At 39.5% G+C, this 22,014-nt stretch overlaps 1 protein-coding gene and 1 long non-coding RNA gene across 6 annotated transcripts in view; one reads left to right on the forward strand and one right to left on the reverse strand.

Moving 5' to 3' along the window:
- LRRK2 (leucine rich repeat kinase 2) overlaps nucleotides 1-20,145 on the forward strand; it is a 93,715-nt gene extending 73,570 nt beyond the window's left edge. For 4 of the 5 annotated variants that reach the window (XM_044423221.1, XM_044423223.1, XM_044423224.1 and 1 more), the window contains 12 exons: nucleotides 363-553; nucleotides 1,996-2,156; nucleotides 3,163-3,333; nucleotides 6,285-6,385; nucleotides 8,395-8,589; nucleotides 9,361-9,554; nucleotides 9,979-10,051; nucleotides 12,591-12,775; nucleotides 13,943-14,095; nucleotides 15,924-16,132; nucleotides 18,315-18,389; nucleotides 18,851-20,145. In XM_044423221.1, coding sequence (XP_044279156.1) covers nucleotides 363-553; nucleotides 1,996-2,156; nucleotides 3,163-3,333; nucleotides 6,285-6,385; nucleotides 8,395-8,589; nucleotides 9,361-9,554; nucleotides 9,979-10,051; nucleotides 12,591-12,775; nucleotides 13,943-14,095; nucleotides 15,924-16,132; nucleotides 18,315-18,389; nucleotides 18,851-18,972 — 1,830 coding nt within the window. In that variant the 3' untranslated portion in view covers nucleotides 18,973-20,145. Of the gene's footprint in view, nucleotides 1-362; nucleotides 554-1,995; nucleotides 2,157-3,162; nucleotides 3,334-6,284; nucleotides 6,386-8,394; nucleotides 8,590-9,360; nucleotides 9,555-9,978; nucleotides 10,052-12,590; nucleotides 12,776-13,942; nucleotides 14,096-15,923; nucleotides 16,133-18,314; nucleotides 18,390-18,850 lie in introns of those variants that run through there. The other variant, XM_044423222.1, reaches the window with a different exon arrangement.
- LOC123019960 lies at nucleotides 20-9,012 on the reverse strand. Its single transcript, XR_006413999.1, has 4 exons — nucleotides 8,583-9,012; nucleotides 8,367-8,482; nucleotides 8,072-8,160; nucleotides 20-479 (listed from the first exon to the last, which is right to left on the reverse strand). It is a non-coding gene; the product is annotated as an uncharacterized LOC123019960 (long non-coding RNA).
- Nucleotides 20,146-22,014: the final 1,869 nt, after the last annotated feature.

Genomic DNA, 22,014 nt, shown 5'->3' on the forward strand with positions numbered 1-22,014 from the left:
TTGGATGTTCTCTGTAAAAGAAAGTTGAAATACCAATGTTTTAATCTATTTAAGGTGCAATTTTATACTTTTTGTAGAAATGAAAAAAACTCCTTACAATTCTCATCATTCCCTAACCAGCAGAAAGATTCAGGCTTGCTAAATAAATACAGGATTGAACCCTTAATTTTTTATTTAAAAAAAAATCTGGATGACAGGAAAGAGTAAAAATGTAAAAGTTCCTCCCAAATGTTCTTCTGCATCCTCCTACATGTAAGACAGCTGCCCCCACAGCACTGTTTTGATCTCCTGCCCACCCATGCCCTTGAATAAAGCTGCTGATGGAGAAAACATTCACAGAAACACTTGTGCTGTATTTGCAGGAACTTGCGGTGCTTTGCCATCTTCATCATCCTAGTTTAGTATTTTTGCTGGCTGCAGCAGTGCGTCCACGGATGCTTGTCATGGAACTGGCCACCAAGGGGTCTTTAGATCGATTGCTGCAACAAGACAATGCAACTCTAACTAGAACACTCCAGCACAGAATAGCGCTACATGTAGCTGATGGTTTAAGGTAAAATGATCTATGAAATACCTGTTTCAGCCTTTCCACCTTGAGGCCTATACAATACATCTATCTATCTGTTCACTTATTCTCACTATTTAGTTTTGGATTTCTTGGCTTGTTCTGCAAGGATTCTGTGCTGCAAAAATCTTTTGTCCCTGGAATATGTGTAAATCCAATATAGCACTCTTTCAAGTTCTGATTTTGGATAATCCTAGAAGTGATAAGATTCTATAATTGGAGAAATGAATAAGTTCCTGATCCAGAAGATTTGGTTCCATTAAATACCACTGATTCCAGGGAAGATTTACAGCTTGATTTTTCTCTAAATTTCACTTAATTTCTTGCTCATTAGTATATATAGGCTTTACTCTTTTGTCCTACCTAGGCTTTAACATTTTGCACTACCTCATAGTGGGCCCCATTGAACTCATTGGGACTTAACAGCTGGGACTTATCTGGATTCTGCTGATAAAAGTTATAATACATAAAGTACATTTCACTAGAATAATTTTGAATAGATTCTATTTTATATAAATTTATTTCCTTGTATGACTGTTCAGCTACAATAGCAAAGAATTCATATCTCGGATATACTTCCTATAACAAATGATGTCACAATAAAGTGTTTAATTCATTAACGTCACACAGGGCATTCTGAGTCCATTCATGATGATTGCATGCAGTACAGCCATGCTTATTAAGGGTTATTGTCGAAAACACTATCCCATAAAAATGCCAGAATGCTTTTTACCTGGCAAACAAAATGGAACAAAGAGAGGCTTGGGTAATGTGGGGTTAGGATAGCTAAGGTTAGTAACACGCTTGTGCTGTGAGTTCAGGGCTTATCACTAAACCAAGTGTGAGAATAAATGCTGGTTTGACTTGTTTCTGTTGGGCTGTATCAGCTGTCATATTCTGCTAGTACAAATGACATTGGTCTAGCTGAAGCTGAGTTCCAAAGTAAACATAAAGAAGAATCCAGCTAAAGTTACATTTGTACAAACACAGCTGCACAAGCAGTTATATATTATGCTTGTACAGCCAGTTACACACATACTTTGCAATATCTGTTGTGCAACTGGTTGCACATAAAGCTTGTACAGCTGCTTGGGAAAACAAACACGCAAGTGTAATGAACAAGCATATGCACAACAGAAAGTTGAGGAAGAGCTGTGCTGTCATTGTTTGGGTTTGTGGAATGACACTGCTCAGTACTGGCCAATGTCACCCCAGAGTAAGTTTTGCTTCCAGTAGACACAAGCCCACAATAATCTCACTCTGTAACAGAGGAGGAACGGATCAGCATGGCTGAAACCTTCGTAAGTCTAAAGTGTTGTGCACCAGCTTCACGTATGACCCATTTTGAAGCTGCATTGTGAACGAACCTTAATTCTTGGGGGCTGGGGTGATTGTAATATGTGGATCTCATGTTTAATATTGCTGTCTAGGTATCTGCATTCAGCCATGATCATCTATCGTGATTTAAAACCCCACAACGTGCTGCTCTTTACACTGTATCCCAATTCAGCTGTCATTGCAAAAATTGCTGATTATGGTATTGCCCAGTATTGTTGCAGAATGGGTATAAAAACTTCAGAGGGAACACCAGGTATGAAAGATGAAATAATGTTTAATCGCGTCAACCACACCAAGGTTATGCAGATGGTGAAAGGGAGACCCACATGTTATTTCCCTGCCCAAGAGTCCTTTTGGAAGGGGAAAACATTTTCCAAGAAAATGATTTTCCTTCACATTCAGATAATCCTGAATAATAGCTGCTCTTTCTGGAAGGCTGGGGTCTCAAAGGGTGGTGATGGCCATTGATCATCTTCCAGATTAATTCCTTGCATGGTTCCATCATATATATATTATATTATATTATATTATATTATATTATATTATATTATATTATAACTTCTGAGTAGAGTGTGATAGAATATTATGAGAAATGTTGTATAACACATGTTTTTAAACGTTGGTTTAATCATGCTCATTCCAGTGGCCATGCATTATAGATCTGGTAAGAGTTCTGTTTGTTATATTGACTGAAAATGATACTAGTTGCCATTAGGCCAGCCCTCTCCAAGCTGATGCCCTCCAAATGTATTGGACTGCAACTTCCTTCCGCCCAAACCAGTGTGACCATTGACTGACCTAATGGCAACTGGTTAGAAGGATGGGAGTTGCAGTCCAACACATTTGCAAGGCACCAGGTTGGGGAAGTCTGGCCTAGAAGTTCTATCATGGCCAATGTTTCCACTGTCCATATTTGGGGCTCTAGCCTCTGTGGCTGCCCTCTCCCATGTGTCAGGACTTGGAGTGAACAATGAAGAGCCTGTGCAAAAGGCCTGATGGACTGTCCCATTTCCCTGTGAATATGTGGGAGTGGCTGGGTGGAGAGTGGCTGCATGTGTGCTTGTACTTCTTAACTGGTTCATGTTCTTCATTCCATAATTGCCTCTAGAAGCCCATGTCTCTTCTAGGCCATATTATTTGATTTTTGTTGCTGCTTAGCTCCTGTGGCACTTAACAATATTTAAGATTCTGAAATTAAAACAAGTAGAACATCAGCTTGGCAATGAGCATAACAATTAATGTCTTGTGCTTTTTTTTAGGATTTAGAGCACCAGAAGTCGCAAAAGGAAATGTTATTTACAATCAGCAAGCTGATGTTTATTCATTTGGCTTGCTCCTGTATGACATTTTAACAGCTGGTAGGAGAATATTAGAAGGCATGAAATTTCCTAATGAATTTGATGAATTAGCTATCCATGGAAAATTGCCAGGTATGCTTCATTTTCCTAGCATCACATGATTGGATCCAGAGATTGTTATAAGCACAGTGTGATTCTACTTTTGAAGTATTTTCCCTTTTAGTAGATAGTCCAGTAAACGGTCCATTTTGTCTTTTCACAGGCATAAAAGACAAAATATTATAAGTAAATAAACATTTCAAGTGGTCAGAAAACTTTAAGCATTGCCAACTCAGTAAGTTAAATCAAAGAAAATTAAGTGTACTTAAGTCTACTAAAACTGGTGAGGGTTGAGTGCCTCTGAATATTTTTTGGCTCATGCCCACTAGGCATTTTAGAGATTAAATGATCTACGGTATACAGAAGCAAGTCCAATCTTTGAAAATGTCCTAAGAGGCTATTGATCTCTCACTCATGCTGATGTTTCCTCTTTGAATTCAATGGACATTAGTTTAAACATGTTGAATGGAGAATAGTTGTAGCCAAATTTTTCTTGTACTTCTGCATTTTATGCATCTGAAACTAATTGGCAAATACCCACTAAATCAGTAGAGTAATAGCAGAACAAGATAAACAAATTCTTAACTTTTCATATGCCAAAAGTGTAATGTCCTTATGATGTTGGTACAAGAATTTAGGGCATTATCTTATAGTATAAGACAGTAAAACTGTGTGTTTTTGTTATAATTTAAATTTCCATATCTTGCCTTTCCTCACTAAGCACCATGTAAAGTCCAATGTAATAATGTTGCCAGCTAAATTAAACTATTAATGTTTGTAAACCACCCAGATAGCCCTCTGGGCTACTAGGGTGGTATATAAATGCAGATAAATAAATAATAATAAAACTATCCCCAACAGCAGGAAAAATCTGACAATCTGAGGCCTGTCTAAATAGGTACTTTTATCTGCTGGCCAAAGGGCATTGGAGAGTGAGCTGAGGGCCTCTTTAGTGCAGAAGCTGCAGGGCTGGCATACAGATACCAAGAAAACCCCATCTCACATTCCTGCCACTGTACTTCTGATGTTGGCAGGTTCATAGTGGAGAAGATGGTCCATCAGGTAACTTGTTCCAAAGACATCTAGGGCTTTAACCATCATAATCAACAGTTTAACTTGATTATACCATGTTTAACCATGTGATTATACCAGTTTAACCATGTGGACAACAGCTGAGCTTGCTAAGCTCAGTTGGGTAATTAAGGGGAAGGCTAGCGGCCACAGAACCTTTCAGTTTGGCCCATAGTCTCTCAGGCTTTTCTCAGCCCCACAGTTCTCTTTGGCCTTTATTTTTGCCACAGCTCTATTCAACTCCTACCTCTTCTTGGCTCATTTCTCAATTTGCGCTTTTTTCCCTACTGACACCTTCCTGTTTCTCCAGTTTTCATGTCTCTGCAACCCTCCTTTTTTCCTATGTTTTTTTTTCTTGTCTCCTCCAGCCCCTGCTTTACTATAATCCTCTTTGTCCTCTGTTTATCTGTATCTGATATTTGTATTTTATTATTTGCTATCCCCTTCCCTTTTCCAAAGCGGTCCTCTCCTCTGTGAATCTGGGATTTTTTTCTGGCTGTTTTCTACTCCCCTTCTCTTCAGTTTTCTAGGCATTTGAGATTTTTTTTTGTTTGCCTTTTCCTTTTCTTTCTTTATTCCCACACATCTTTGCTTGTTCTTGCTGTTCCTACCACTTCTCTTCAGTGCTCCCTTTCTCCGAATGCCATTTCTCCATGCATCCAAGACTGCTTCATTGTATACTCCCAATCCCTTTTGTTTCTCTGTGCATTTGGACTTCCACATCCCTCCAAATGGGCATGTCTCCCCTTCCTCCGTAAAGTTCAGCACAGAGCAATTCTTCATCCTCCCAACTGACAAAATCAGAATTATGGTTGCATTTTTACTTCCAGAGAAGGGGAGAAGTGTATATGGGATTTTCTGTCTCACCTGTCAAAACAAGTTGGCCGGTCTTAGGTATCATGCATCCTGACTGGGCAGAGCTTGAGGAGACACCATGAAGGGAGAAAAGTGTCTTGGGCTGGCCTGTCTGTTCCTGATTACTAGTTCCAAGAATATATGAAGTTTTCAAACTCTTTTCAGAGTCAGCACATGAATCTCATTAATAGTAATAGTAATCCAGATCAAGCTGTAACTAAACCATGAGCCACCATGGCCAGCTGCAATGGACTAGGTATCCAGGGAGCTTTGAACACAGTCTCTTCAAAGCTCAGAGTTGTACTGCTGTAGAACTCATAAGGAAGTTGAGGTTGTGAACTGACCATTTAGGTTTATAGAATAAACAGAGGTCATCTTTTGTTTTGTTGAGATGCTCATCTTGTCCACTGCTTTTATTTTTCCTTGTTTACTGTCCCTCTTGTATAAAATGATTCATGAGACACTATGCATATTTGCAAGAACAGAATGCTTTCTGCAGGATTTGGTATGCCTGCAGGTCCTCCATTTATGAATGCACAGCGTTTGCCAGCTAACCACAAGGAAAAGTCAAGCAAATTTATATGTAAGCAAGTGGTATTTACTCTGAAAAGAACAAGGTTACAGTTCCTGTTAAGGAACCTGGTACCATCCACCGATCATAATTCATGTCACTTTGAATCAGAGCAAATATGTAAAGAATTGTAATTTGGTTTAATTATCAGTGCCTGCAATGCTGGAGCTTTGTAAGTGGGTAAGCTTAGCTCTGGAAGTATAGATCACTTTGCAATGTATTGAAATTAACTATTAATCATTAAAGTACATAATGTGCGATGCAGTTCATATCTTCATTGGTGTCTCCAGCCTCCCTTTGGCAAGGCCACATGATTCCATTGGGGTACCTGAAAAGGTGAATGTCTGTGCCTCACAGATTTTAATCTTGCATGAACATTTTTCTAAATCTCTCTGAAGGAATTCTTTTGAGAATGTAGTCTGCTGCACTTAACACTGGTTTGGGTAGTTCTCTTTCTCAGACTGAATCTAAAAAACTTCTATTCTAGATCCTGTCAAAGAGCATGGCTGCACTCCCTGGCCAGAAGTTGAAGATTTAATTAAGAAGTGTTTGAAAGAAAATCCTCAGGAAAGGCCTACATCTGCTCAGGTAGGTCAGATGGGCATTTCCTCTGTGGCATGTATTTATAAGTTTCCTTCTGTTTCTTACTTATCAGGATGGCATTAATGTTACAAATGCAACCTGATCTGTTCCGTAGATAAATTGGCAGCCTAACGATGTCATCCTGTGCATATTTACTTATACAGTGCAGTGGGACTGAAGGTTTTCTGTATGCATAAGTATACATGATTAGCCTTTGATCTTATAAAAGTAGTATTTGTGTGATACGTAATTAAGCTGGGGTGTAGCTATCAATCCATTAGTAGGAAGGGTGTCATGTAATGTCAAGCCATGGATTGGTGTTGTGACAATAAACTTCAGTGAGCCTCAGGCTTTCATAGGGCCACTGGCCAGCAGAGGCAATTGGAAGTTTCCACCTCTGCTTTAGATTACTTACAGCTTAGCATTTGCCTGAACCCAGAAAACTGTGGTTAATCTTAACTATGTTTCTCCATGATTTGAACTTGGTTTTGGTCTGATAAACTAGAGTCAAGATTAACTACTCTTGCTCAGTTCTGAGGAACAAGCCATGGATAATCCAAAATGGATTCTAAAGTGGAGCATCTAAAGTGTTCACAGCCTTCCCTGACACTTGCTGTAGCTTGTTTGTGTAATGTTAACATATAGTTCAGCATTACATGCAAACCACCTCATGATGTGTTACCATACTAGCATTTTGTTGATCTAAAATTATGCTGGTTTGACCAGAGAAATATGTTTTCTATTTGCCCTTCCACTTTTAAATATCCTTATAGTAATACTTAGCATTAAATAGTAATTTAGAATATTCAAATACCTCACGTACGTTATCTTGGCAATGCTTACAATAACCTTAAAAGGACAGCCAATATCATTATCTTCATCTTGGAGATGTGCAGGAGCTATGACTGAGAGATAAATGCCCTGCATAGAGCTACCAAGTCAAATCTTGACTAAGGATGTATGATGCTAGGAATTCTGTTCGGTTTAAGCCTGTCAGAGTCTCCATTCTGGTCTATGGTGGTGGACTGTGGAAGTCTTTTTTTCCTAAACTCAGAAAAAAGTGTGCATTTTTCAGGTTGTACCATTTACACAAAACATAATTTGTACAAATGGGAAAGGGGTGAATGGTGGCATAGCTTTGAAAGATACCACTGCTGAATTTGCAGAAGTGCTCATGATCCTGCCTACCTGTCCTCAATATTCTCCTCTTGTAAATATCCTTGTAGGTTTCACCCTTTCTCCACACACTACTTTGTTTAACCCAATTCTCAGTTTCATCTTCCACTTCTGCACTTCCCAAAGGATTTATTGGAGAAGGGCATTGACAAGTTCTTTGAAAAGTACAGAATACGGCTGTTAGGCAAAATAAAATAATGTGTGAAGTGGGTGAAATTGACAAGACTGTTGACAAGATGGGAACATGCCTCTGGAGGCAAACTTGTGCTCTTGTGGAAAGATTGTCAATAAATATTTTCAAAAAGTTATGACAATTTGTGCAAATTGCAAGATCCCACCCCAACTTGTACAAAATGTCACCAGAACACAACAGAATTTAGGTATTGGCTTGGCTTGCTACAAATCAAGTCAATGCCAGTAGGAGGAAATGAAACAAAATCCACAGGGACAAACTGGAAGAAAATGCATTGAATATTTATCCCACAAATAGAATGCTCAGACATTCTTAACCTTCACCTGTGATTATGCTGAATTATCTCTCAGTAATTTGTTCAGCCACTATATTTCTGTCCTTGCTCTTCACACCAGTTCAGTGTGGCTTACAACTGAAAGAACGAAAGAAGAGAGTATTTAGAATATGCTCGGCACCATTTTCACAAGTTATAAAAATACATGCATCTTGAAAATATCTAAAAGTAATACTCCGTAAGAAAAAATATTCTGTAAATATCTACTTCAGCCTTGTCAATAAACACAATCATGCTATGTGAAATGTTATGTACAAAGGAATTCAGCAATAGCCTTCACTCACTTGTGCTTTTAATGTGATGTTTTGGCAGGTGTATGATATTTTGACTTCTGCAAAACTTGTTTGCTTGATGAGATACATTTCAGTACCATGCACCTCTGCATCAGAATGCATGGTTGCTACAAATCAAAGTTGTAAGAAGACAGGAGTCTGGTTAGGTACCGGTAACACAGAAGGAGCACAACTCTCATTCATTGATTTAAATACAGATGGACATACCTGTCAGGTGGGTATCAACATTCGATGTTCCCCTCAGTAGTTATGTAATAAATTGAATGTTTTAATGAGTAGAGTTGAAGGGGGTCAGGTATGTTAGCATGTAGTTCATGCATAAGCTTGTACCATATAGACCTGGAGCATTTTAAGCAAAAATTTTGCAATGGTCCATCGAGATGCTGCTGGAAACTTACACAATCAGGTCTTAGAATTAGATTTCATGTACAGTTTTTTAGTTTTCAGTAACAGAATTGTTTGATCATGAACACATACTGAGAGATGTTACTCTGACTGAAACCTTTTCATGTTAGTCTCTCCCCACACCAAGTCTGGTGGTGGGGGGTGGAATTAGAATAGAATTCAAGCAGGAGATGTGATTCGATCCAAATATTTGTCAGAGGCTGGGCTTTCAGATTTCTCTTCTTTTCTGCTCCATCATGTTAGGCATCTAGTCCTACCTTCTTATGCAGTGATACATTCGAGCCATAGGAACAAACTACACAGTGCACTTGTGAACCCTGGCCCTCTTTCTTACATACACATATGAATTACAGCCTCAAGAGGATCTGACCTCAAGTAGAGAGATGGCGGGAGGAAAGAAGTTGGTTAATGCTTTACCTTTGTGTATTGGCCTACAACAGCTTTTAGAGAGAATAAAAAATGCAACTCAGGCTTTCCTTTGGAGAAGGGGAGATAAAAGCTAAAACTAGTCTAGAACAATGAACATGTCTGGGTTTTTTTAATAGAATCTAGGCCAATGATTCATCTTTCCCCTTCCCAGGATCTTGCAGACACTAGAATATTGTGCTTAGCTTTGGTGACTCTTCCTGCAGAAAAGGAAAACTGGATTGCAGCAGGAACACAATCTGGCTTGTTGTGGGCTTTTCACACACAAGATGAGACGCGCAGGCACCAACTCCAGAAGATGACAGATTCTGTCACATGTCTTTACTGCAGCTTTTCTGCAAAGCAAAAGTATGGATGAGTATGATTCTAGGTTAAACATCATAGCATTTTTTTTCTTTGTGGCAATCTTTCGGAAAAATACAACAAATTACCATTCTGGGAAGAATTTTGCATAGCTGTGTATCCATTCCTGCATGTTACAGGGCGGTTTGAGGGATGGCTGTTGACAGAATTGTTACTCACTTTCAGTGTAGGTCAAATGGCAAGACCATTTTTAGGATAGGATAGAAAATGGAAAGTTGAATACATTTCATATATACATGAAGTGCTTGTTCGTTATTAATTTGTGCTTGTATATTACTGCTGTTAACTAACACAGGGTCTATGCAATTTTGCTCTTCAGGAATGCAGTAAAATCTCTGTAAGACATACAGCGGGTTATGTGATAGACTTAGTTTAGTAATACATGTATATAATTCCTTTTTTATTACAGCAAGCAGAAGAATTTCTTTTTAGTTGGTACAGCTGATGGACAGCTAGCAGTTTTTGAAGACAGAGCAGTAAGGGTACGTATACAGTGCTGTCTTCCAGAAATTATATAACACTGAAATGCATATATTATACATTAGAATTTTCATGTGGATAGAAAAGAAAGAGATGGCTTTCTTTTCAAAGAGCTCCAAATAAATATGATACTATTGAATCCTGGGCTTTCTTGTTCAGCAGTCTTCCCCAGCCTGGTGGCCTTCAGAGCATTTAGACTGCAATTCCTAGAATTCTCATCCAGCAGCCATTGACTGGGAATTCTGGGTGTTGCAGCCCAAACATGTCTGGGAGACAGAAGGTTGGGGAAGGCTGTTGTTCAGGATAGCTTCCTAAAACTGTGACAAGAATTGCTGAATATTTTCATTGTCCTTTATAAGTTGCCAGTACTAATCCTCCTGCTGCTTATATTTCTTTCTTCTGTTGCTCTCTTTCTCTTTCATTAACATGTGAAAATAGGCTAGGTTAACTGCTGTGAAGCCTTTCTTTAGAGCAGGGGTCCTCAAACTTTTCCACCAGGGGGCCAGTTGAAAGGTGCTGGTGCTGGGCACAGGCTGGGCGCAGGCTGGAAAGGTGGTGCCAGCAGTGTGCGCTGGCCAGCGCAGGGAGGGGAGCATGTGCAGGCACGTGCACTGAGGTGGGGGCAGGGCATGAGGGGAGGACAGGGGAGGCAGGGGCGGGCACGCGCCACGAGGCGGGCGCACGAGGCAACGGCTTGACCGCTTGGAGATTGTTTTCTACAAGTGAGCAGATTGCTGCCTCCCTGCGTGCGGGGCAAGGTGGGCGGCGGCAGGCACATGTGCGTGTGTGCATGTGGCGAGTACAAATGGGCATGATGGGCCGGATAAATGGGCATGGTGGGCCGGATCCGGCCCCCGGGCCGTAGTTTGAGGACCCATGCTTTATGTAATAAATTGAACGCTTTAATGTTTTAGGACCCATACTTTAGGTCCTTTATCCGGCCCGCCAAGCCCATTTGGACCTGCTGCGTGTGCACTTGCACCCATGCGTGCGCCTGCTGCCGCCCACCTCGCCCCAAGCACAGGGAGGCACTGGTTTGCTCACTCCAAGAAAACGATCTCCAAACAAGCAAACTGCTGCCTTGCGCACCCTCCTCGCGTTGCTGTGCCCCCCGCCTCAGCCCGCGCTCGCACGCGCCTCCCCCGCCCCTGTGCTGGCCCGCATGCACCACCAACACCACCTTTCCGGCCCGCGCCCAGTACCGGCACCTTTCAACTGTCTCCCTGGTAAAAAAAAAGTTTGAAGACCCCTGCTTTAGAGAATTCCCTTTCAGTGTTTGCAAGCTGGCATTCTTTTTTACCACTAGTACCACTCCCCCACCCATGCACATGCACGGATAGGTCAGTGTTACAATAACTCATCCATTAAATCCACAGTACTTCACAAATGTCATCTTTTGACAACATCAGACTTCCTTGTTTGTTCTGCTGAACTGTGTGCTGTAACTAAATCTTTTGATCAGAAATCCACTGGCATCATGCTGCCTTGGATCCAAAGAACCATGTCCAGCAATCTTAAAGGAGGTATCCCTCGAAAAGCAGGCACATGACATTCTCTGAAAGAGGATTACACATCATGAGGACTTCGGTCTGCCATATAGACCTGCTGTTCAAATGAAATAATAGGAAAAAATCATTTGGGACTGTTTGAATCCTGGCCACTGCTAATAGGTGAAAATGTGCTGGCTATTGTGTAACTATCATGCAGGGAAGCGGTGCCCATGATTCCAGTCTGTGCTAAATGCCAAGCAGTTGTATTGTGGATATGCATATGGATTTAGATAGTCTCTGTATTGCAGGACATTTTAGAAATGGGTCAGGATGGAGTGGATAGGAATGAGACTGTGGGAGGGGGCACTTGTCTGCATCATAAATTGTATGTAAATTAGTGCAAATCAGACATTCTAACATATGAGCAGGAATGCCAAATATGATTCTTCATAAGGCTTTAGTGTCCTGGCCCTGCACTGGGAATGACTTTGGTGTGAAGACCTGTTCACACTACAAGGTGAGACTTACTCAAGACAATGAGGTGAAGAGCAAGGATCCTCCTATTCCATATACAAAAGCTGACTAGACTGCCAATTGATTGCCCTTCAATGCTGCCAATGGGACAACTTCTTCCTGAACGCCTGAAGGCAGCAGGCTAGCTTAAGAGGCACGGGGCAGACACTCAGCTGTGCCCTCCAAACTTTTTGCTACATCTATGTATCTGCAACCTGACTTTGCCTAACCATAGGACATGTCCTGCTAAAACATGCCTTCATGTTGGTCTCTTGAAAAGTTTTCAGCCGTTAGTGACCAGCCTGTTTTCACCTTGGAATGTAGTGCTCCTTGAAGAATTCTAGGAAAGCCAAGCTTGCCAGTGTGTGTTACTCACAGTGAAACCCTGTGAAGCGGGACTGGTAGACATGACTCTCCTTCCCATAAACCAAGAGCCATCATCAGCTAGCCTCTCAGGCAGTCATGTCTGGATATTTTCATAAATTATTGCTGTTCAATCAATGCTTAAAGATTTTTTCACTGTTTTCAATGTTTCCAGTGCAAAGGAGCTGCACCCTTGAAGGTCTTACCACTTGGGAACATCAGCACTCCACTTATGTGTTTAAGTGACTCTAATTATTCATCTGAAAAAAATTGCATCTGGGGAGGCTGTGGGACAAAGATTGTATCATTGTCCACTGATTTCTCTGTCCAAAAACTAATTGAGACAAAGAAAAGCCAAATGTAAGTTTTTTTTAGTTAAAACAAGTTGGTTTTGTTTCTCCTGCTTGCTTTCTCCAAACTATCTATTTCATTCCACTTCTATGCCACCACATAAGCTGAAGTTTCTCTGAGTGGCTTACAAATGCTGAAAACTGTGTCCAGTATTTCTAAATATCTTGTTTTACTTTTTAGTTGTTGCACTTTACATTTATTTGTTAACACCTAAAAAGCTTCAACTACTGGGCAGTATAGAAAAGTAATAAATAATCTGATCTGCCTATTTTTGACAGTGTCGAAATGATAGGGTTCCATCAACAACAACAACAACAGGGATACTTATTTGGCCTCATCGACTATAAAATATAATTCATACAATAAGAGTAACTGAATTGTTTCTAGTTTTCAAAGGTACTGTGTGTCTTGAATTCATTTGACTGAACTTTAGGGGGCTAAGGTATTTTTATGTTTGCATAAATGCTGTATAACGTTCCCACATGCATTTGTTCCATTTATTGAGGTGTTTTTTTTATAAATGCTTTGGAATACATTTTTGTAGCCATTGCAATTTCTGCTGATTTTCCCTGGTGCCTGTTTACATCCAGAAACTGATCTAAAACTCATGGATGTCCAGGAAATATTCTGGTCAGGACCAATGGAATATCAATCAAATCTTTATTGAGCATAATTAATGGCAATGTTTGCATAGGTCTACAAAATAAGATTCCTTGTGGCATGGAAACCATTGTCCAAAAATAATTGTATGGAAATACAGTTTATTTCACTAAATACTATATAGATGACATGGCTTAATTTGTATTAAACATACTTTGTTTTTTTGATTGGTCAAGTCAGTTGAATTCTTAGGAACCACATTTTTTCTATGATAGTTAAAACTGCAAAAGGGGCTCAGAATTAAAATGGTGTTGCTCAAGTAGGATGATGCAAATCAATTGGCTGAAGGGGTATCCTGACCCTCAAATGGAAATTTTCAGGGAAGGTGAACCACTACAGTGGCAAAAGCACATATGTGAGAGCTCTGTGTGTGCCATTTTGGATCTCAGGCAATGAAAATAAAAAGTCCACAGAGCTTTTTCAGAGGTGTTCATTTTTTCAAAAGTTTATCATTTATGTGAAGAAATGTATACTGAGACATAATATATCATTCTGATTGTCTCTTTTGCATCTCAGATTATGGCACAAGGATTACAGTGATGCCAATATTATTTCAATAGCAGTAGACAAATCCATCTACGTGGCAAAGAAGAATAGCTATTTTGTGGAAATATGGGATAAAAAGACGGAGAAAATGTATGAACTAATCGACTGTGTTCATTTTCTAAAGTGAGTGTGAGACATCTTGCATAGAGCTGTCACAGAAAAAATAGAGATGTCTTAGGACAGCAAGCTGATTCAAAAAATAAAATCCTCATGCTAAAACAGAACTATCATTTTCCTGTCAGGGTTGGAACTTCTAGCAAAACAAACATTAGATACCACAGTGTAAGAGCATGAATATTGCTTTTTGTTATACAGTTCTTCAATTCTTGGCCTTCTCTCTTCCGCTAACTGGTCCAATATTACAGTCAGCCTAACTTGATTACTTACTTACTTGAAAAATAAGAAAAGTAATTAAGTAATCCTTGCTTGATTACTTAGGAATCAAGTAAGGATTACTTAAACGTTTTTTGTATCTGACCTATAAGGTACCTAGAAGTCCATACACATGGCAGCTTTCCAGGTTCATAGTTTGGTTGTCTTATTGTCTTAAGTCAGAAATAACAGAAAGAGAGACAAAGCAGTGCCTTTTGTCACATGTCAGAAGCTTGAGAAATGAGAACAGAGGCCTACACAGATGTAGCCTCATGGAGGCCCAGTACAGAAATCCAGCTGAAGTCACCAGCATGTATGTGATCTACACAGATTAACTGTGCTTTTGGACATGAATCTGTTCCCATTCCCAAGTTCCATGAAAGCATGCATTAAAAAAAGAAACAGTGGAGAAAAAACTTCATGGTGAAATTTGTAACGTTCTGCTGTTCAGAGGTATCCATATGAACTTATTATCCTTACAATAAAACTAAGTTTTGGAGGGAAGAAATAAAGCATGTTACAAGAGCAAGATTTATTACTAATGATGGATGCACATTTTGTAAGCCACCTTTCCCCAATCTGGTGTTCTCCAGATGTGTTGGACTACAACTCCCATAATTCTCAGCCAGCATGGCCATTACCTGTGGCACTTGCATTTCAACACATCTGGAGGATACTAGGTTGGGGAAAGCTGCTCCAATCCTCAAGCATATTAAAAAGAACCCCTTTTCTTTGACCTGGAAGCCCTTTCTTCTTAGGGCTTCTTAAATGTCTGAGAGCAGTTTGTGCTTCTCTGTACTGTGGCAAAGATGTTTATCCAGTGTGTTGCATCCATAGTTGCTTTACTTAAGCTCCATTCATTTCAGTGGCTCTTTCCAAGTAGAATTGACATTGGCCACAACATAAGGTCAAAGGAATACATCACGTATTCTTTGTTGGGACAGAACTAAATATTACAAGAAAACTGGGACTACTGCCAAAAATGGCATACTTGTTTTGCATGTCCTTTAACATGTAATAATGGCAACATGTGACTGGTGGAATGGTAACGTCCTGCATGTCACCATAACACCAGATAACAGCATTGGCTGCCCTGAGCTGTCAGGAAGAGGGTCACAAATCATGGCATTATATAACTTCACAGTGCAGAGCTAAGGAGAGAGAATTGGGAACAGGCTTGCCATTTTGGATCATGTCCTCCACTCTTTCATTGGTTCCACTTCTACTTTTGGAAAAAGGTTGCATAAACTAGATGTTTACTTGTAGAATTCTATGAAATTGTGCAAAGGCAAAACAGCATGGGAGCATATCCATCCAGTTGAATAATGGTCCTGTTACGTGCTTACCAAAATTTGTAAAAGGATCAAAAAGGAAGACACAATCTTGTGCAGTTTTAACATAAATGGCATCCTATATTTTAGAAGCACAGAAACAGAGTGAGGCAGAGGGGGTCTCCTAGGCCATCTAATCTGACCCCAGGTCCTAGTCAGCTCCACTCATGGCATGCCTATTTTAAATTTTCTCTCTCTCTCTCTCTCTCTCTCTCTCTCTCTCTCTCTCTCTCTCTCTCATATTAAAGAAAGGAGGTACCAAAGCTAAATCATGAATCTATACAAAAACTTGCATATCCTGGAAGAGTGAAGAGCCTCTGCCTGCAAAAGAACACAGCCCTCTGGATAGGCACTGGGGGAGGGCACATTTTATTGCTTGACCTCTCCACACGTCTGCCCATAAGAATCATAAGTGATTTCTGTGATTCTGTTAGACTCATGTTGACAGCCCAGCTAGGTAAGTGAAGCATATATAGAAACTATTTTCGATGCTACAAGTGCATGCGTGCATTTGTCCCTTTCTCTCTCCCCACCCTTCTTCCAAGGTCACTGTTGGGGCTTCAGAATAGGAGTCACCATGGTGACTGCGATGGCAGTGAGGGAATCTTCACCTGGATTTTCCCCATGCGGAGGGGAGGGAAAGGGGAGAATTGTGCCTTCAGCCTCTGGGAAAGGGGTATTCCACAGCATCCTGTGATCCCTCCCAGGAACCATGGGACTGTTCTTGGAAGCAATTACCAAAGAACCACTTGCTTAAGACTTTATAAGCCATTCCTGAGATCCAGGATAATAAAATTGGAGAGAGTGAGGAACTCAGCAGCAGATGGAAGAAGAAGCCATTTCAGCACCATTCTAATAACTTTGGAATCTGTTTTGGTAATATGAATGCACTCTAGGCTGGGTAGCTGGTGGTAATTCTCTCACTTTCTCAAAGCTGATGTTAGATTTTTGTTCTTAATACCATTTTCATTATTCCAGTCCTTTGGAAATAGCTGTGTTGTGCATGGTCATGGAAGCTAATTAATGGAAAACCATTAAACAGAACAAGTGATATGACAGCTTAGATCAAATTTAGATAAGGATGCAGTTTGTTTGGCATCATGCTTAAAAGAGTTTTATCTTCCACCAAACCAATACATGTATTGCATCTGCATGTCACTCTGGCCTGGCTAAGTTGCACTGGAACATAATCACTGAACAAATTAGGCATCAGTCATTTTGAATTAAATTGTGTTGACCTTGGCAAGGTTCACAAGTAGATGTAATATTTTAAAAGTTTTGTCAAGCATTCTTTAGTCAAAGGAAGTTTCATTATTTTTGATGGAATGTACTCCCAGATAAATGTGTATAAGGTTGCAGCCTTATGTTAGATTTGCTATTGCTTGCTACATGAGCTAAAGCCCTAAAGACATCTCCTCCTAACTGAAAAACCCCCGAGAACAACATTTGGTGCAATAGAACTACTTGTTACAATTCTAGCAGAATTGTGGTTCTATCTTATCTTTGCCTCCTGCCATCTGCTGGTTATTTCTTTGATGACACTGTTACAATTGAGATATGTCCTAGTAGGTACCTATCTATGATGTGTATCCAACCTCACACTCTCCTGAGAGGCACAAGAGCTTTTGCTTTTATCACATGAAAAATAGAAGAGATACAAAGTCAAAAACTGCAGTTCAAATGTTACCAATGTAAAAGGCAAGGGAGCAAAACATAAATCATACACATTCACACTTCTTAATGCTTAAGAGAAAAGCACACTGCATAGCCTGTGGAAGAGAATGGGGATGAGAACCCTGCTTTAAACAAAAAATTGAAGGCCCATAAGCAAAAACCTATCTTGAAGTTTTATCCAGCAAGGATGACCCTTGTAGCTGCTTAGACACAGGCATGGATGGTTGGTGGGTGAGCTTTGAACTGGATCCATGTTGGAACCAAACATACTTCTGATTTCCTAATTTCTCTTAAGAAGAAAGGAGGGGTAATTTGAATGAGTCAGTAAAACTTCCATTGTATCACCATTATTGTGATCTGCCTCTCAGTGAGACATTTTAATCCAAACTGGAATTCATTAAATCTTTCTTAGTGAACTTATTCCTTCTAGCTCTTTCCTGGTTAATCTCATGATCCCTGGAATATGTACCAAGACCAATGTTTTCTCCTTCCTGTGTACTTTTGCTTAATTCCTTTTAGACAGGACTTCCTTGCTAGGTTTTGATTAAATCTTCACTACAACCAGACTTGCAATCAACTCATTGTGTTACAAAAAGTCAGTTTTACTTTCTCTTGATCATTTTCTGAACATGACTTAGCAACCCTCAAATTTTCTTTAGATTCTTACCTCATCTTCATATGGCCTTTTCCAAAAATGAACCATACCAAAGAGGGAGTATTAAATCATAAAAAGTATCTGTCATAACAACATTCAGCCTTGCATTTTGGAACTCCATAAAAAATAGAGGTTTGGATCCAAAACTCTAATTAGATAGAGACTTTCCTGCTGTCCCTGAAAACCCCCTGTAAAATGTTTGGGAACCTTTAGAAGAAACAACAAAGTCCTTCCCTTCCCCAGTGCATGCATAGAATTTTAAATCTAAGTACTGCTAACAATGATAATTTTTCCTGCTTTCTGGTAAAAGGTACTCTCAGAAATGTTGTTTTGGTGCTGGGCTACTGCCATAAAAGTCAGAATGAAGACAACAAATATGCTAAAGGTAGGAATGAATCATTTTATTACGTAATAGAACACCACACCCTTTATGTAATGCCACCACTAAATGTATTTGTTCTAGTTTGAGATTATCCAGAGATAACATTTTCACCCTGAAAAAAACCACTCTGCCCTGTAACAAACTGGGGACTTTTCTTATGTGAGGCCTTCATGGCACTTATCGGCACCACATGAAGGAATTAAGAATGCATGTGAGCCTCACTCATGCCAGATTTGATGAAAAAGAAAATAGAAGTTAGCTAGCTTGCTCAACTGAGTTTCTTGCTGTCATGTCTACTTTGTGCCCTTAACTGTGTGTCCCTCACTCATCCATTAAACAATGTATTATTTCATAAGGTTTTATAGTGCTTTACCTCTGCTTCTTAGAATGAGGAAAAATGAAAAATGTTGCAGATTTTTTTCTGTTTAATATTCTAAGTCACCCCATCCCCCATTTGTTCACAGGAATACAATCGTGTGTGTCTGTATGGGATATTAATCTGCCACACGAAGTGCAAAACCTAAGAAAACATATTGAGGTTCGACAAGAGCTTGCAGAAAAAATGAAGATGTTTTCTTTGGATTGACCAGGAATATGGCAAGGCATCATTTTAACAAGCCAGATACTTATTTCAAAGGAGGCTTCTCTTCTAGCACAATTGAAATGGGCAGCAGAAATTCTTGTAAAAATGAACACCCTTTTTGATTTCAAAATATATCAAAAAAGTGTAAAGTACTGCAAGAATTTTCCAGTGCCACAAATTAGAGGTGGAAAAAACCCCCAAATTGCAATATTGAAGCTTGAACGCATTTCATAGGTGTCTGATGTCAGTTATAGCACTCCAGGTTTAGAACTGCACTGTCTCATTTTGTATACTGTATGGATATATGTATATATAATTTGCATATATATTGTCTGCTTTGTAATTTTTGAAGTGTTATTGTGATCGTAATAAAAATACATTCTAGAGCTGTACAGCTGTTTAAATGCAGGAAGTCAAAGAAGTCAGGTCTCCCTTCCCCCCTTTTTTTTGGCAAAAATTACTAACATCTGTGTACAGTATTCATTTGGATATATGAAAACAGCATTCTGCATCCTATTGTAAATAGGGTACTTAATACCATTATGTTTGTTTGCTGTTTCTGCAGTTTTTATTCAATCAAATATAAACTACCAACAGTATATCATGGTATATAAATTACTTTCACAAAAACTTTTCCTCAGTAAGTACTGTTTTAAGCGCTTTAGATGTTTGTGAAGACAATCAATGCTTGGTCACCAGTGACCTGACTTTCCATTGCATTCAATAGCATATCACTACTGGGATGCTCTTTTCCCTTTCCTACATTTTCAGCTGTCAAACCTCTATTTAATCTTCATGCTCACAGAAGAGGAGAAGAGTTGTAATGTACTCTTATCACACATATGTTTGTACCATATGCCTCTTCTGTGCAAGAACCTAGAATTACAAGGAGAATCATCCCCTTTGATTTCAGTGCTATTGTTTGAAGAATGTCCTGTACAATGGAAGAGCCTGTCTCGCTGAATAATGATTTACTGTGGGAATGCCAAAGAAGAGCCATGTATGTTTTTGCTTAACATAATGGCTGTATGGTTATAGTTTCATGATAGCAAAGTTCTGCTTTAACACATTCTTTTTGCTCTGCTGCAACTGTTCTATTTATATGGGAATTTATAATTTAAAAACTACATGGCTGTTATGTAAGAAAAATAAACTTTTTTATATCTTTCACACAAAGCTGTTCATTTTATAAATCATTTGGGACATAGTTTTTACAGTTAAAAGTGTTTAACATACTATGCTTGAGAATTTCAAATCTAGTGAAATGTTATGTTAAAATCAAAACATTCCCAGGAACAGCATGGAAACATTTGACCTTTAGTGCAATGTGAAGACATGGCCACATACCCAGGATGTCCTTCCTTCACTTTGCTTCCTCTGTTTGCCAAATTCATCATCATTAGAGTTAAGCTTCTTTGACTCCTGCAAACCTCTTCATCTCCGTGGTTCCTATACCTCTATCACCCAGCCTCCATGGCTCATAGGGTCCTCCCACAATGCCAATCCTGTGGGACTGAAAAATATTAGAGGATGGCTTCCTTAAATGTCTCTATGATTTTAAGTTATATAAAATAGGTGCTGGTACTTGCTTGTGAGTCATGAAAGTGAGTAAGCTGAAAGAAATATCAATTGCTTTATCAAAAGAGGGGTCTGTAATAAATATCGCATCTGACCATGCAAAGTTAATTTTTAGAACAAGAAAACCAACGTCTCTCATTTATGTACCTGTCCTTTGACCTTTTTTTAAACTGATCTTTGCTCGGGGGGGAACATTTTGTCACCCCAGACATAAATGTGTCAGGCAAGACAAATACTACATTTGAAAAGCCTATGTTTGACTAAATGTTTTCCCCAGGGCAAATTGAATCAATATAAGAGTAAATTTCAGTTTCAGCTGCTACAGGTAGTCTTTCTTGCATCAGTGCATCACAATAAAGTCTGCATAGTAATCCTTGGCCTATCAACCCTTAATCTGCATAAAGATAGTTGGGCCTCTGATCAAATGAGCATAAAAATGCTTTCTCTCAATGGTTTTTATTTCTGGCGGGGAGGGGGGTTGTGTAGAGTTGTTCTTCACAGAGGGGGTTTGCTCCTCTTTTTGGCTCATAAAACAGACTAAGATAACCTGTAGTTAACTTCATCTGGTGACCAAATAGACCTTTTGTTAATGTGAAATGGCTTTGGACAAGAAAGTGTCTGTGGGTGCACCCCTTTCCATCCTGCTAGTCCTCTGTAAAGTATCCCTGCATTCCTGTTGCCTTGGTGGATGCTCTTAAGTCCTTAGGTGGCCACTAATGCATCAGCCCCAAAATGAAACTAATTCAGCAAAACAAATTATAGAAAAGGATGTTGACACACAAAAATTGCATATATATATATATGTATGTATGTATGTATGTATGTATGTATGTATGTGAATATATGGACATTTTGAAATAATGATAACTTAGAACTACATCTCATCATAGAGTAGAAGATTGTGACCAAGCAATCTGTGTGCTTGCTTGTCCAGTTTGCTGTTCAGGCATTATGGTTCTTTCCCTTTAAGCTGGAATTGAACAGGACAGTTCCTCAAACAGAGTGTGGTCCTGTGTAACAGAGGGCATATGGCCATGGCCACCCTAAATTAAATGTCATTGATGCAATCAAGAGGACCTGTAAATGGCCTGCATAGCTTAGTGGACATTGTTTAGTGCATGTGTTTTGAATCCAGTAGATTCACTTCCTGACATCAACTGAATGATTTCTGGTTGCAGGCCTGGAAAAGATAACTGATTTCATTTGTGACAGCCACTGAAGTTATCCTCATGTAATGCTAAAGCACTGTGAGCTAATTTCCATATGGAGCTTAGCAGAGCACACCTGCTGCCATTTTGAATATGCAGGTGGTGGCTTGCTACATCATGCAAATAGAGCATCATGTGCTGTTTGATGAGCTAGACAACCCTAAGCTTGTTTTGGGATAATTGGAGGGAAGGGGAGGCTGCTGATTCCTGTGTGTCAGTAGTCAGTGGGACTCCTTATCTCTTACAGCTTTTATTCAGA

The sequence above is a fragment of the Varanus komodoensis genome, unplaced genomic scaffold, assembly GCF_004798865.1.
Source record: "Varanus komodoensis strain SLA01 unplaced genomic scaffold, ASM479886v1 scaffold13_3, whole genome shotgun sequence".
NCBI classification, from domain to species: Eukaryota; Metazoa; Chordata; class Lepidosauria; order Squamata; family Varanidae; genus Varanus; species Varanus komodoensis.